This window comes from Lissotriton vulgaris, chromosome 1_1 (genome assembly GCF_964263255.1).
Source record: "Lissotriton vulgaris chromosome 1_1, aLisVul1.2, whole genome shotgun sequence".
NCBI classification, from domain to species: domain Eukaryota; kingdom Metazoa; phylum Chordata; class Amphibia; order Caudata; family Salamandridae; genus Lissotriton; species Lissotriton vulgaris.
This window is the reverse complement of record NC_141685.1, coordinates 1,732,985,956-1,733,002,715: the sequence shown is the minus strand read 5'-3', so window position 1 is coordinate 1,733,002,715 and position 16,760 is coordinate 1,732,985,956. Positions and strand designations below refer to the sequence as shown.

The 16,760-nt window shown below is 44.7% G+C and overlaps 1 protein-coding gene across 4 annotated transcripts in view; it reads left to right on the top strand.

Moving 5' to 3' along the window:
- The window catches only part of MDM2 (MDM2 proto-oncogene), a 79,192-nt gene that overhangs the window by 36,745 nt on the left and 25,687 nt on the right, over nucleotides 1-16,760 (top strand). For all 4 annotated transcript variants that reach the window (XM_086919000.1, XM_086918999.1, XM_086918998.1 and 1 more), the window contains exon 9: nucleotides 6,359-6,490. In XM_086919000.1, coding sequence (XP_086775126.1) covers nucleotides 6,359-6,490 — 132 coding nt within the window. The remainder of the gene's footprint in view (nucleotides 1-6,358; nucleotides 6,491-16,760) is intronic.

Sequence of the window (16,760 nt, the reverse complement as noted above, 5' to 3'; positions counted from 1 at the left end):
AGAATATTTGACTACTCCATCCTTTGCTTACTTGCAATGTAAATACCAAAACAACCCTATTTCGTACTTAACCTGTGTAGTAAAGGCATATGTTGTAACGTTCCTCAGGGATAGTCAGCATGTCTATGTAACCACTTAAGGAGTGCGTTAGGGCCATGATTTGCAAGGCTTCGTATATGGCCTAGGACGAGGAAATTGGGTGTTACATGACAATCTATTAACATACATTGCCAACCTAGTCTAATCCAGCACCAATGTATACGAAATAATGTCTTGGGAAATGTGCAGGACTCAAAGTAAACTGCTCCAAGTTTAGGGTTGTTCCCTGTTTCATTGACCACCCTAGTCCATTGTTACTTTCTATAAATGTTGTTTTGAGCACAATGATCATGTATGCAAATTGTGATCAAGACCTCATTATTTTAGACAAACAAACTCCTTACTTACAGCATTTACCTGAAATAGTAAATAACACCTTAGATGCGGCGCAAATATCCCTCCCCAGTGCTGCGCTGTCCATTGGAACTAGTGCTGGATGGACGTCCAATGGTCATGCGCAGCACTGGGGAGGTAGTGCTGCCGTCGGTCAACGCCCCGACGCAGCACTTAAGAGGATAACCAACAGTATCTTTAGCCAAATGTTGCAAGTCCGCCTTCAATGGTGTTCTGGGTGTGGCAGATATTGTGACATTTTACCCGGCCTTTCTTCACAGCTTGATAAACAACTGGCTGTTTGATATGAATCTTGACCTAACATACTGCAACAAATTATAGATGCTAGGGCAGTGATCTACTTCACTTAGTATGAAAAGACAGACAGCTGGCCGAACGTCCCCATGCATCAAAGATAGTGCTAGCTGCTTTGAGGCATACATTGGACACTATGGAATAGATTGGTAGATTGACTTCTGCAACTCCGTTATCAGTGGGTGAAGTTCTCCCACAGGTGACATCCCAGGCTTTATTTGACGTATGGGACAATCTAAGGATTTCCTCAACTGAACAGATGTTGAGATTCACTGAATCTTTGCAGATATACAAGCAGAAGTTGGGCACTATCCTTCCTAGTTCATCCGCTATTAGCAACTGGGTCATCCATTGCAGCCATATCTCAGCACTTCAAGACTCAAACTAGACTGTAACCCTTTGGAGGCCAAATGCACACTTAAACAACTTTAGATAAGATGATCTCTAGCGTATAGAAATCGTGGCAATACACATCCCTGAGACAGTTCCAGCAGTAAAGGCGGCATGGAAGACAGACATTGGTTTATTCGAAGACACTGACTGGACTAGGCTGATGCCCCCACCTCAAGTGGTGATCTTCCCAAACTGCATTTTGTAGTACGTTTTGTAATACCACAAAACTTTACCACTTCGATGCTGATGACGAGCTCAGCTCGTCATCAGGCTTACCTGCCGTGTGCTGATGACGAGCTGAGCTCGTCATGTAACGCTGTATTTCGAAAAATGCCGCACACAGCGGGAAAAGCCGCCGCATCGATGCGGTTAATGTAACATGCTATTAACGAACCTACTCTGGGAGTTTACACCTTCACCTCTCCTTTTCATAATACAAAAAAAGGGGGGGGAATGCTCTATACATTCAACTCCGGGTCTCATCTTGATTTCAATATGTTCTAAAATGTTCTCTTCTTTTTGCTGCCAGATCTCAATAAATCTAACTTGGAAATCGCCAAGACAGAGGACTGCCAGTCTAGAAAGGAAGGAGGGACAGAATCTGTCCATTTTATGCAAATTTGTCTCCTAGCTAGGAGCGTTGCATAAAGTAGCGATCTTACAGGGCCACAAACATTATCCTTCAAGCCAAAGATGATCAAAGGTAGGTCAATAGTAACAAGGTTTCCTATTGTATCAGACCGGAATGTTCCAATACTGTCCCAAAAAGAGGTCAAGGCTGGGCACTCTTTAAACATATGAATGTCAGAGGCAGAGGCCAATCCACATTTCTTACTGCATACAGGCAACTCTTTATTGATTTGTGAGAGTCTCAATGGGGTGAAGTAAGCCCTGTGAACAGATGGTTCCTTTTTAACTAAGACGGTTTTACAATTTCGTATAAGATTTCAAACTAGCTCTGCCACAATGTATCACAGTCTTGAGCAGGTAGAGTGCTTCCCCACAGTTCCTCGGCAAGTTTAAAGTCACCGTCCAAGATAGCCTGGTACCAGAAGGAGACTTCCTTCTTCCCTTGGGGTCTGGTCACAAGCTGGTGTTCCAGGCGATTGCCTCCATCTAATAAGCTACCATAAGTTTTTTGTAGGTGTGACTGGACTCAACTGGTAAGCTGGGGATATTTAAATTTAGAAAGACTAGCCCCAATCCTATCCCTAAGTTTTTCCCATGTAACGAAGGTGCCATCTGAGATCAGGTACCCCCAAACTACAAGACCGGCTTCCCTCAAAGGGGTTGCCAATCTATCCCTCAAACATTCTGGGCCGCCGGGGGAATCTCATAGGGGAGCCAAGCTAGAGAAATATACAAGAGTGACTGACCTCAATTCAGCCCATGTTTTACCAAGGCCCTGCAGAACCTTAAGCCTAACTTTTTTTTTTTAAACTTAGGATCACCATATTCAAACAGAAAGCCCTCCACCGAAAATTGTGCAGCATGAAGCATAGCTAAAAACATCCCTCCTGCTCCGGTATAGACCGGCATTTTCAGAAGCATGTGTGCATGAGAGAGTTGGAAGGCCCAAGCATAAAGCTGAATATCCGGCAAAGCTAGACCTCCCTTCTGCATCTTAGCTTTTTCCAAGCTATCCTGAAGAGTTTATATCCCCAGACAAACGAGTTGATATCCCTTTGAATTTTATCAATTTGTAATTTCTCAAAATGAAGGGGGTTACTATTAAAGAAAAGTAATTTTTGGGAGTATTGACATTTTTACTAAGTTGACTCTGCTAATAATAGAAAGAAGGAGCGAAGCCCAATATTTCATTAGCTTCACACACTCTTTCCCCACTGTGGTCAAATTAGTTTCGGCTATCTTCGTAATATCTTGCAGGATATTTACCCCAGGTATCTCATTCTGGGCTTATCTGGTGCAGATAATGATTTGCCACCTGATTCCAGACCATAACCTCTGTCTTTGCAGCATTGATTTCGTAGCGTGAGACTAGTCCAAACTCCTGTTCTTGGCTAATAACTGCTATAAATGCTGTGACTAGATTAGCTGTAAAAAGTTAAAATATCATCAGCATAGAGGGCTACCTTCCTCTCCCACTCCCCATATTTGAAAGACTGAATGTTGGAGTCCTCTCTGAGCCGTTGAGCGAATGGCTCAATATATAAATCCAAAAAGGACTTGGAGAGTGGGCAGCCCATATCTAGTCCCCCTAGATATATTAAAAATTACCAGTGATGTTGCCATTTACAAGAAGTCTAGCCGTTGGTCTCCGGTAGATGGATTGTATGGTACGGCAAAATTTCTCCCCAAGATTTAATTTTTTCAAGACCTCCGACAGGTATATCGAATTCACCCGGTCGAAGGCCTTGGTGGCATCCAAGGTCATAGCTGCTAGGGCAATAGAGTATGTAGAGGCCAGGTCAATCGCTCCAATTAGATCGTATGTAAGATGCGAAAGCTGGCGACCCTTTACGAAACCCTTCTGGTCTGAATGCAAAATATCTCCTGCCACTATACCCAATCTCGCTGCCAATATAGAGTAAAGATTTTATAGTCCGCTTTCAGGAGAGATATGGGTCTATAAAACCCACAATTAGATGCCGCTTTCCCTGGTTTCAGGATCAGGACGATAGTGGCGTTGTTCCACGAATCTGGCGGACTTAGTCCTTCTTGCAAAATTTAAAGAGGTTAGTCATAGTGGGGACTAACTGGTCGCTTATTATTCTGTAAATCTCGGCAGGAAGCCCATCCGGACCTGCAGCCTTTCCATTCTTGCCATCAGAGATAGCATCCTTAAACTCAGCAAAGGAAAATGCCCTGTCTAGGTGTTGCTGTTGTTCTAAATTAAGGCAGGGGAGAGGGATACCTCTGTGCACCATGGCTATCTACACTGCCATCCTCCCGATAAATAGATTGGAAAAAGTCTGAAAGGAATCACAAATTTACTCGTCGGTAGTTAAAGTGCCATTCTCATTTTTGATCTCCTTGAGCTCCTCACTCGGTCCGTTTTTTTTTCCATTTTTTTTTTCAAGTCCTATGATTATGCTGCCTCAATACTCTATGGGCCATGTCGGACACTTTCAGTCTAGGGCTGGAAGTTTTAAGACCAGGGTCATCTAGCTCCTGGAGCTTGTTCAGAGTTATCTCAGTTGGTGTCTTCATTTGCACACAAGCAAGTCCAAGTACCGGTAGGTGGGTCTTTCCAACTCCTGACGCTTACGCCTCTCAGCTTGCTGAGTGTGGGTACGGACTACCCGAGTGTGTATTTGAAGTGAGATTGGTGGCGAAAGAGGAAAATACATAAATAAAATAATTCATAATACACTTTTTTAAAGCACTTCAGCTGATAATATATTTTCTAATTTACACAGTTGAACTATAGTTGTGAATATTTTCAAGGTATTTTAGCATTTTTTACTCTGTTCTTTTTTTATTTGTTGTTGTTTTTTTTACCATTGGGAGACTTTGCAGTCGGCCCGGATTTCACTGTATGGTATAGTACAAGGAAAATACTTTATACTTGCCATCAACAGATCTCAGTAGTCCGGGGACGTAGGACATCTCTGTATGGTGAAGTATAGGGAAAAGTAAAGATATTTATTAAACTTAGAAAAAGTTTGCAAAATATTTTAATGTAAATTCATTTTAGATACTTATGTTAAATGTAGAAATAATGAAAGAAAATGCTACAGTTCTGAAAGTTTGAATAATAATTGTAATTGTTTACAATGTATTAAATTGAAATTACTTTTCTCAAGTTTAAATTATAAAGCCCCTAATGTAAAAAAGTAATTTATTATACATTAGTAATCAAGTGGTTTAGAATTTAAATCATTTAATTATATTTTAATACACTTTATTGTCTCATTCATTTTAAAATGCAGTTATTAAAATATAAAAAAAAGTACTCCATATGTTTTTCAACATTAAAATATAGTTGTACACATTTTTAAGTGTCTTAAATAGTTGAATTTAAATTAATAATCTTCCCTATGGAGTTAACAAGTAAGTCCTGGTCTCCATTATTTTCTGTTAGAGGATTGCAGTAGGAGCTTTGGCCATGTGTATTGCCAGACTGTATATCTATTTTTTGTTGCGCAACGTACATTCATGAGTTAGGTTCCACCCCCTTGATGAAGATGTGCAAGTCTACACTTTTGAGTAACTTTATACTCTGATTTTATGCATAACCAAAAGTAGCTGACTTAAAAGTGTAAGAATAAAGTTGCACTTGTAAATTACAAATAGTAACTTACCTTTGTGAACAGACCCAATCTAATTTCATCATTTGCATCATACCTACAGACTACGACCATAGGAACTAATACCCCATCTGCCTGATTTGAAAAACTTGAAGGTGACTTCATATACACACTATGGGGATACACAGTCATTCAGAGATTCTGCAAGGGACCTCTCAGAAATAATGTGTGCCTCAATAACGTCAACACCACAGATGGCCGCATTAAATGTTCTAGATCAGGGGTCTCCAAACCGGTCCTGGAGGCCGGATCCATGACAGATTTTTAAAATTACTACATGTATCTCAATGGGGATATCCCAAAAATCTGGAATGGATCCGGCCCTCCAGGACCGGTTTGGAGACCCCTGTTCTAGATGATATGAATGTTAGTGGATACCACCCCTAGTTTAAGATTGAGCCTAGTCATTCCAAAAGGTGATATTGTGCAGAAGTGGAAGGCTGAAGAGGTGCTGAGCCAGCTAAATTAGGAGGTAGGATTGGACAATAAAAGAATTATGGAAAGAGTAAAATGAGGCTCGAGGATGCCCTCTCTAGCTTCTAAACATCTGGGGTGCATGGATGCACTATTAAGGAGTAATAGATTAGAATGACCAGCCCAGCATCACAGAAGGAAAATAGAAGGTAAGCCATGCAACAGTCTGATTTAATAGGCATAGTATTATCCTGGACTCAGGGCGACTGAATGCTTTTGATGTAATTGTCAGAAGTCCAGTCATTGTGTTGATGCCAAGAAAATATCTTATGATAAAAAAGAAAAGTTGTGTGCAGGTCTGGAAGAGAGCTCGGTCTTCAGTGTAACTTTTATTCCAGTTTAATTGGAGTTGTAATCCATAAAGTGTTTTGCCTAAATACAGCCAGCATTTGATACAATTTGGGAAAAGTATTTAATATAAATATTTTGGCAGCTTACATATCAATTTCTTGTCATTTCTTTATTTTCTTCAGAATCTTGATTCTCCATCAGTAAGTGATTCAGAATCTGACCAGTTTAGCATCGAATTTGATGTGGAGTCTCTGTACTCTGAAGAGTACAATGAAGACGATGATCAGGAAATAACAGATGATGATGATGATGAGGTGCGTGCTCGAACGTTTTATTAAGAATATATTGTTACTTCATTTTATTTTTGGTTGTAAGTTAGTGTTTAATGTTGGTTTCCGAAAGCTATGACATACTGCATTGTTGGAATCTTTTAAAACTGAATAACTATTTTCCTATAGGGGCATTAATTTTTAAGCGTTGATAGCAACTTTAACTGTTTTCTGATCTCCAAAAAGGACGGGTCCTTAAGATCTATTCTGGATTTCAGAGTTAAACCAATATATACTGCCAGAGCACTTTCACATGGTAACACTTCAACCGGTTCTTTCACCTTTACAGAAGGGAGATTTTATGTCTACTCGACTTGAACGACACACATTTTTATGTTCCAATTCATCCAGCTCATCGCAACTACCTCAGATTTGTGATTGCAGGCAAACATTACCAATTCAAAGTACTCATGTTTGGAGTAACTACTGCTCCCAGAGTATTTACCAAATGCTTGGCAGTAGTCGCAGTTCATGCCGGAAGGCAACATACTCGCGTCTTACCCTACCTAGACGAATGGCTCATCAAATCCAACACTTACCAATACTGTCTACGACACACTCAGACAACAATACACCTTCTTCATTAACTGGGCTTGATGGTCAATGCACTGAAATCTCAACTGCGTCCTTCACAGGTGCAATCTTACCAAGGGGCCAGTCTAGACTCGATCAAAGCTCTAGCCTCTCCCAATGTACCCAGAATTCACAGCATTCAATCTATGATAGTACAATTTCAATCCAACCACTCATTACCAGCCGGAGTGTTCATGCAACTGCTGAGAATGATGGTTTCTTGCATTGCAATTGTTCCCCATGCATGACTCCACATGAGTCCCCTACAATCAGCCGCAGGGTCATTTATCCTTTCTCGTGCCCTTTACTGTGTATTGTATATTCATGCTTTGTTTGATGTTTTGTTTTATTATGCAAAATAAAAATAATAAATAAAAAATAATATCTTATCTAGTGTTGGGGTCCATCGCACCCCACCTACGCAACGTCATCGATCTCTCCCTTGAGACCGCGACCTTCCCAGAGAGCTGGAAACACTCCGAGATCAACGCCCTACTCAAAAAACCCAAGGCAGACCCAAGAGACCTCAAGAACTTCTGACCCATCTCTCAGCTCCCCTTCCCGGCCAAGGTCCTCGAGAAAATTGTTAACAGACAGCTAACCCGATACCTCGAAGAGAACAGACTCCTGGACCCTTCCCAGTCAGGGTTCCGCAGCAACCACAGCACTGAGACCGCCCTCATCGCCGCCACCGACTACATCAGGACCCTGCTAGACAACGGGGAGACTGCAGCACTCCTCCTTCTAGACCTCTCCTCCGCCTTCGACACCGTCTGCCAACGCACACTACGCGCACGCCTCCACGCCGCAGGGATCCGAGACAAGGCCTTTAATGAACCACCTCCTTTCTCTCCGGCAGAACCCAGCGCGTCTGCCTCCCCCTGTTCCGTTCCGAAGCCTTTGAGATCATCTGTGGTGTACCTCAAGGATCCTCCCTCAGCCCGACACTGTTCAATATTTACTTGCCCCGCTCGCACACGTCGCCCAACAGCACGACCTCAACATATTCTCCTACGCCGACGACACTTAACTGAACTGATCCTCTCGCTCACCAAGGACCCCGTCATTGCCAAAGCCAACCTCCATGCAGGAATGAAGGCTGTTGCCGACTGGATGAAGATCAGCCGTCTGAAGCTGAACTCAGACAAGACGGAGGTCCTCATCCTCTGCTCCAACCCGTCAGCCTGGGACGACTCCTGGTGGCCAACGGCACTGGGGCAGCCCCGACCCCCACCGACCACGCGTGCAACCTGGGAATCATCCTCGACTCAACGCTCTCAATTGACCAAGCAGGTCAACGCCTTCTTATCCTCCTCCTGCTTCAACACCCTCCGCATGCTCCGCAAGATCTACAGATGGATCCCGACAGATACAAGAAAGACAGTCAACCAGGCCCTCATCAGCAGCAGACTCGACTACGGAAACGCCCTCTACGCGAGAGCCCCGACCAAGCTCATCAATAGACTACAACGCATCCAAAACGCTTCGGCACGACTGATCCTCAATGTACCACGACACTGCCACATCACCCCCCACCTGAGAAACCTACACTGGCTCCCCGTCAACAAGAAGATATTCTTCAAGCTCCTCGTCCACGCAAACAAGGCACTCCACACGACCGGCCCAGCCTACCTCAACAGACTGCTCTCCTTCTACACCCCCAACCGCCAGCTACACTCCGCCGACCCCCTCACTCGCCACCGCCCGCACATCCGAAGAACAACCACCGGCAGGAGAGGAGTTCCTTCTCCCACCTCGCCGCCAAGACATGGAACATCCTCCCACTGAGCCTACGACGGACCCATGACCTGCTGACCTTCAGGAGGATACTAAAGTCCTGGCTGCTCGATCAGTAGTGGCCCCCACCTCCCCAGACCCCCCCGCCCCTGCGCCTGAGACCCTCGCGGGTATGTAGTGCGCTTAACAAATGATTGATTGATTGGTAGCCGGCCGCAACCATCGCTCTCTGCAGTGGTGGAACCCACAATATTTATCAAAAGGACAGCATTTCATCGACCCTATTCTACGGGTCGTGCTCACAGCAGACGCATCTCTGACCGGATGGGGTGCCCATCTCCAAGATTACACAATTATAAGGCCTGTGGAGCCTCCACATCAACTTCTAGCAGTCTTTCTAGTTCTCAAAGCTTTTCAGACTCATCTAATAGGTAAAGCGGTCCTTGTCCGGACGGACAACACGACTGCAATGTACTATGTACAAAAACGGGGAAGCGGACACACTCTCCAACTCTCACACCTCTCTTGTGCCATTTGGAATTGGGCAATCCATCACAAAATGTATCTTCTGGCAGAACACCTTCCAGGGGTAGACAATCAAATTGCTGACCTTCTCCGCAGAAAGAGGCATCAAATTCACGAGTGGGAACTTCCTCCCCAGGTTCTCCTTCCATACTTCCAACAATGGGGTTTCCAGCAAATAGACCCGTTTGCCACAGTCGACAAGGCAAAATGCAAAACTTCGCCTCCAGGTTCCCACCCCCACTCTCCAAAGGCAATGCCCTGTTGATGAACTGGTCAGGGATATTTGCCTATGCCTTTCCGCCTCTCCCACTCATTCCATTTCTTCGTTGCAGGCTCAGGCAAACATCCCTCACACTGATTCTAGTAGCTCCCACATGGGCCCGTCAACCATGGTACACCACCCTGTTGGAGCTGTCAGTACTTCCACATCAAAAGCTGCATCTCACCTCCAGGCTCCTTACTCAGCACCATGGAGAAATAAGGCATCCGAATCCCAAAGAACTAAACCTAGCGATCTGGCTCCTGAAGTCCTAGAGTTTAGTTATTTAAATCTACCACCATTTTGTATGACTATTCTGAAAGAAGCAAGAAAGCCTATTACCAGAGCATGTTATACAGCAAAGTGAAAAAGAGTTGTTGTCTATTGTAATATCAATAAAATCAATCCTCTAGATGCTTTTGTACAATACTTTACCTGTTGCACTTACAGCAAACTGGACTAGCCTATACATCTATTTGTTTGCACCTTGCAGCAGTAGCTGCATATTTGCAGAAGACCGCATTTGTCCCTATTCAAAGTTCCATTAATCCAAACTTTCATGGAAAGCTTGAAAAGGGTAATACCACCAGGAATCCCACTTGCACAGATGTGGAATCCTAACATTGTCCTTACAAGGCTTATGGGTCCACCTTTTGAATCTTTGCATTATTGACCTTTACAGTTTCTTTCATGGAAGGTTGTTTTCCTCATTTCATTTACTTCATTGAGGAGAGTTGGTGAGCTTTAGGCATTAACCTTGGAGAACCCCGTCTTTGCCTGCAATGATTATTTGGCATTACTCTCAGAACAGTCCTGACCCCAAAATCACTAAAAAGGAGGATTTGCTTCAACAGTATTGGAGTGGAATGGCACGTTGATAATACCCTATTCAGCTACTATTGTAAAGCCCACCCTACCCTTGCCTCATTGCAGTCTTTCAGAAGGAGAAGCTCCTGGGTGTGAAAGTAGAGAACATTTTTCATTGATGGAACATAATGAAATTTGGACAGAAATTCTCTTCCTACAAGCCCCTCTGCTTCAGCTATTTTAATTCACCGATACCTCGTTAACGTTTTGGAACACTTATGATTTCAGTGCAACACTAAGCTGTTTTGATAAAACTTGGAGCACAGTGCTGCATGTGACACTAATCTTTAGCAGACTGGAGAGCACACATATGAAGCACTTCGACATCTCTACATTGCTCTCACACTACCAACATTACTCCTTCATCTCACAGGCTAGCAGTTAAACAATGGCATCACAGCGTTCACTCAGTGGGTCTCAAATTACAAACCACACTTGCAATCCTAGCAGAAGACCATTCTCCTACTTCCGACAGCACCACTCACAAACTAGCAGATGGACACTATCATGCACTCTTCAGATTAGTCTTCTTCTAGTATTGACTCTACCTTACAGTCCTCACAGATCAACAGGTTCACACTAGACAGTACTCTCATTCCTTACAGAGCAACAGTTACATTACAGAACACACATACATTTCTCACACAGCAGCACTCTCCATACCATGAGCATCCTCTAACAATAGCTGTCTCACATTACAAGGACTCTCCTTTCCCTTAGACTGCCAACCTCACACTAGCAACAGAGCACTTCCCGCAGAGTATTATTCTGATACGGACAAAACAAATACACTCCTCACATTACTGAAAAACTCACTTCAACCCCACGGTGTAGCAGTGACACACAACCAATAGCATTCTTTCACCCCTCATAGGCTGGCAGCCACACTAAAGAACAATGCGCTCACGCCTCACAGATAGGCTGTCTTGTACTAGTACGAGCATTTTCACACCCCTCAAACACTATAAATCACTCTCACTTCACTCTGAGTCGCATTATCACACTTCACAGCATTTTAATACCTCATACATGAACATTACGCACCAATAGCGCACATTCTGCAAAGACCTATAGTTACACCGCAGATGGCACTTTTACACCCCTCAAAATTGTGGACTCCTGATACCAATAGCACTCTCAGCCTTCACAAACCAGCAATCTCACTCTTCTATTGGGCACCCTCACAAAGTAGCAGTCTCACTCTACAGACAGCGCTTTAACACCCCTTACAGATTAGGTGTCGCAAGGTATCAGAAGCTACTCTTACACCAAAGTTGTAGTCTCACGCTACTGATTACACTTACACCTAGCAAGAAGAATCTACGGACAACACTCCCAAACTCAGAGTAGTAGTCGTCCCAGTACAGTAATAGGCCTAGTACAGACAGGATGCGTCCTTTACAACGAAGGCTTAGGAACCAGAAGGCTTAACGAAGCGTGAATCCCAACGGAGGCTTTACAATGCGGGTTTATAACCACGAATGGCATTACAACGATGCTCTTTGCAACAACAAAAAATATACAGTGTAGATATGGTCACGGAGACCGGCAGCGGTGCCGAGAGCATTTGAATTCTGTCTCACAACGGGATCCGGAAGCACTGCCCTTAAAACCTAAAAATGCTGTTCTCCTAAAAAGCATTTAACTTTTCTTTAGTCAAGCGGAAATGGAACAGCGCAATAAGGATTCTCTCCGCCGAAATGGAAATGGAACCAGGAGAGAGCAGCGCTAATACAAATATTTTCTTCAGCGTTTACACAGTGACATTTCAACTGGGCTTACTTCTTGAACCCGGTTACAACGTTCCACAGCAGAAATGTGGCAAATCCATACAGAGGTAATCGAACAAAGATCCGTCTTGCAGTGACACTTTACAACGCCTCAAGGGGTTTAAATATAGAAAAGGATCGGAGTCAGCAAATCGCTTATTGTTCCTAGTTGTTTACGTGCAGCTATGCTGTCGGACGCTGACAGACGCATGCAGGGTGAGCACACAGTAACACTTTTGGTAATGCATACACTTTGCCTGAAATGAAATAGTTAACAGGAAAGAAGGACTACAGCATTACCAGGATGCTTCAGTACACGTTTCACAAAAACATAGGCTTTATTATTTAATGCCATTTGGCGTTTAATGGTTAGTGCAGTAAAAATAAGGGTAAAATTGGTATTCGTGGTAACTGCATATTGAATATTAACTATGTGGCAGCCTGATAAATATTTCATTGTGAAAACAGACGTTGTAAGGGCACAGTTGTTGCTCTGCTGGCATTGTAAAAGCTCTTGTTTATTTATTTTTATTTATTTTGAAAGTTTTATATAGCGCGAACAAGATCTTTGCAGATATCAGAGCGCTTTACATAGAATGGGTACATGAGAGAGCATAGTCAGACAGATAAATCAATAGATCAAACAGTACAAATAGGTGGCTGCAAAGCCAATCATGTGAGTAATAAGACAACTAATACAAATAATCAGAGGGGTCAAACATGTAGTATAGATCGGTGCAGTGTATTAACAGAGTTCGAGATAATAGTTCAAGTGTATTTAGCCATGAGGATAGCTTTTACTTAATTTTTAAAGAGTGTGGTGGAAGAGATAAGCCTGGTTTCGGGAGGGAGTGAGTTCCAGATCCTAGGCGCCATTCCTGAGGAGCGCTTATATGTTTTTTCCTTCCGGAATCTTCGAGGTTTCGGCAGAAGATTGTTTGTGCCTCTGGTGTTTCTAGCTCCGCCAGAGATTGTCAGCTTCTGAGCGAGGTAGCCGGGTGAGTTTAGGTGAACCGCCTTGTGTGTCATGCAGGCGATTTTCAGATGTATTCTGGCTTCAAAAGGCAGCCAGTTCAGGGATTTCAAGTCAGGGGTAATATGGGAGTGCTTTTTTGATCCAGTGATGAGTCTCGCTGCAGCGTTTAGAGAAGCTCTTATGGGTGCGGTTGTAGCTAGGGGAAGTCCGCAGAGGGCGATGCTGCCGTATTCTATTCGAGGGATGACTAGTGCTTGTACTGAGGTTTGGAAGTCTTTGGCTGGGAGGAAGGGTTTAAGTTTCCTCAGAGTATTGATTTGGAAGTTCGCTCCCTTTGTTGCCTTGCTGATATGTTGCTGCATGTTGAGATTGGTGTCGAGTGTTATGCCTAAAGATTTTGCTGAGTCCACGATGGTGGGTTGGACATTGAGTGCGATTAGGTGTTTAAGCCAAATTTGAGTGGTGGAGATCTTCGCTGGAGGTGAGATCAGAAGGAACTCTGTTTTCAGGGCATTGAGTTTGAGGCGATTATCGGCAAGCCAGGATTGGGTGCCTCTGATCGTTGAGTTCAGGAGCAGGATGTCTTTGGGGGATTGTAATTTGAGATAAAGTTGGGTGTCATCGGCGTACATGTGAAAGTTTACATTGGATGCTTGTAGCAAGGTGGTCAGAGGCTCCATAACTAGGTTGAACAGAGTTGGGGATAGAGAGGATCCTTGGGGGACGCCTAGCGTTACAGGTATTGGTGAGGACATCAGGTTGTTGCTCTTGAATTTCTGCGACCTGTTGTGAAGAAAGGAAGTAAACCACTTGAGAACAGTTCCAGATAGACCCATTCTTGTGTTTAGTAGTTCTAGTAAATTCTCATGTTTAACGGTGTCGAATGCTGAAGAGAGATCGAGAAGGATGAGGAGGCATGTGTCGTTTTGGTCTAGCATTTGAAGTGCGTCGTCAATTATGTGAGTCATAGCAGTTTCTGTACTGTGTCCTGCTCGGAAGCCTGACTGGTGAGGGTTGAGGAGATCAAATTGTTCAATGTGTTTAGTCAATTGTAGTTGTGCGCATTTTTCCAGCAGTTTGGCGAGAGTGGGAATATTGGTAATGGGACGGTAATTGTTGAGATCAGAGGGGTCGGCTGTAGGTTTCTTTAGAAGAGGTGTGACCTGTCCAACTTTGAGGGAGTCAGGTATGCTTCCTTGTTGGAGAGAGCTGTTGATAATTTTAGTCCAGAGAGGGAGAAGCAAAGGGGTAAAGTCTTTTACTGCGGTAGCAGGAAGGGGGTCCGTGAGGTGATTGGATGGTTTCAGGGTGCTGAGCAGTTTGCCTATTTCTTCTTCCGAGAATGTGCCAAAGGTTGACCATGTATTGTTTTTTGGTTCAGTGGGTGCTAAGCACTGGGGTTTGGAGTAAAGGCTTGCGCCAATGAGGAGATCGCTCTTAATGTTATCAGTTTTTTGGATAAAGAAAGCAGCGAAGTCTTCACAGGAGGGTGCTTCACGCATAGTGTTGAGTGGTTGGGGTTGATCCTTGGATTGTGATCTGATTAGCTCAAACAGTTTTCTCGGGCAGTTTTTTGCTTGGTCGAGCTGGAGGCTGAAGAAATCTGATCTTGAGCGTTTTATTTTCCTGAAGTAGGCATTTCTCTTTTCCTTCAGAGCTTTTAGGTGCAGTGCAGAGGGAGCTGATCTCCAGGTGCGTCCTGCCATTCGCATGTCTCGTCTATCCTCATTGAGACTCCCGTCATACCATGGCGCAGCCTCATTAATTATTGAGGTCATAGCGTTGAGATAGTGGTCAGTCAGGGATTGAACGTCCGTAGCGCCTGTCGGTGGGAGTAGGAGATTGCAACTGTTAGGGGCAAAGAGCCTGGGTTGAGTTTTTCCATGTCTCTTTTCCAGACTTTGGGCTTGGAGAATTGAGCCGGGTTAACTTTGACTTTTTCATTGATGAAGAATGTGACAATAATATGATCTGACCAGTCACAGGGTTGGATGGACTTGAGTTGGATAGAGTCCTCTTGGAGATGATCAGGTCGAGGATAGAGCCTTTCTCGTGGGTCGGGCTGTTGCATATTTGGGTGAGGTTAAGAGCATCGAGGAAATTTTTAAGACTATTTACCACCGCGTCATTGCGATCGTTCCAGTGGAGGTTGAAGTCACCAAGGTATATTGGGTGAGCTGCCGTCCGGAATTGGTTGAGATCATATCCATGATTTGTTGGGAAAAGGTGAGGTTGTCCCTGGGTGGGTGGTAAATGCTGTGGAGAGAGCATATCGGTTTGCCCTCACTAATAATGTCAAGGCAGATGTATTCCCAGGATGTTTGGGATGGAAAGGAGGTGGTATTGACTTTCAGAACAGAGAGGTTGTTCCTGTAGATGCATGCGATTCCACCACCTATTTTGCCTGATCTGTCGAGCCTGATAATGTGGTAGTTGGGAGGAACCAGAATGTCCATTATAGGTGACGAAGATTCAGATAGCCATGTTTCAGTCAGGATGATTAGGTCAAGGTCCAGCGATAAGAGGAGATCAGCAATGGCGGCAGAATGTTTCGAGGCCGATCTGCAGTTGAGGAGAGTGCATTTGAGACTGGGTGTGTTGAGGGTGGTAGAGGGTTCTAGAGAGAGAGGGACTTTTCTAAGGTTATTGGGGATGGAGAATCTGCTGTTTAGTGTGGGGGGTCTAAGGGGATTTGAGTGTATCGTGGGAATGGTGAGGTGTGAGGTGGTTGTGTGGTTTTGGGGGGCTGGGTCATAGGAGCGGAGAAGGGTGAGTGTGTCGAGGTCAGAAGTAGGGCTGTGGGTGCGACGAGGGCGGTTGTTGCGATTGCGAGCTGGGATTGAGGTTAGGTGTGGGGAGAGTTGAGTGAGAGAGTTAATCGGGAGGGTGGGGGACAAGTTGGGCGGGGAGGTGTAGTTGTGTGAGGGGTTGCAGGGGCGACGAGGGGGACGAGGGCGGTTGCTGCGAATATGAGCAGGGATTGACGCCCGGTGTGGGGCGTGTTGAGTGAGGGAGTCAGCAGGAGGGGTAGGGGAAAAGTTGGGATGGGAGGTGGAGGTGGGTGAGGGGTGTATGGGGTGTGTGGAGAGTAGTTCTTTGATGATGTGTATGTATTCTTTGATCTGAATGAGGGTGGCCATGATGTTGTCTATCGTGGGGTAGGTGGTGGAGGTGGGGGTGGCAGTCAGAGGTGAATGACTGACCAGGGAATTCGCGTGCAGGTGGGAGAGTGGGCTGGTGTTCGAGCAGGGCTGCGTTGTGTTAGTGTACGGGATGGTGTTAGGAGGAGAGAGGTTTTGGTCGGGAGGGGTGTGGATGAGGTAGGGAGGAGGTTGGTGGTATGAGTGAGGGCATTGATGGTAGGCGGGGGGATCAAGGTGTAGGCTGGGAGACTGCTAATAGTGGTGGGGGTGCAGGAAGGGTAATGGGGGCTGAGAGTAGGAGGGGAAATGGGATTGGAGATGGTCCTGTTGTGGGGAGGGGGGGGGAGTTAAATTAAGAGAGGAGGTGTGTTCTGCGTAGTTAGCTAGAGGGTAATGGGGACTGAGA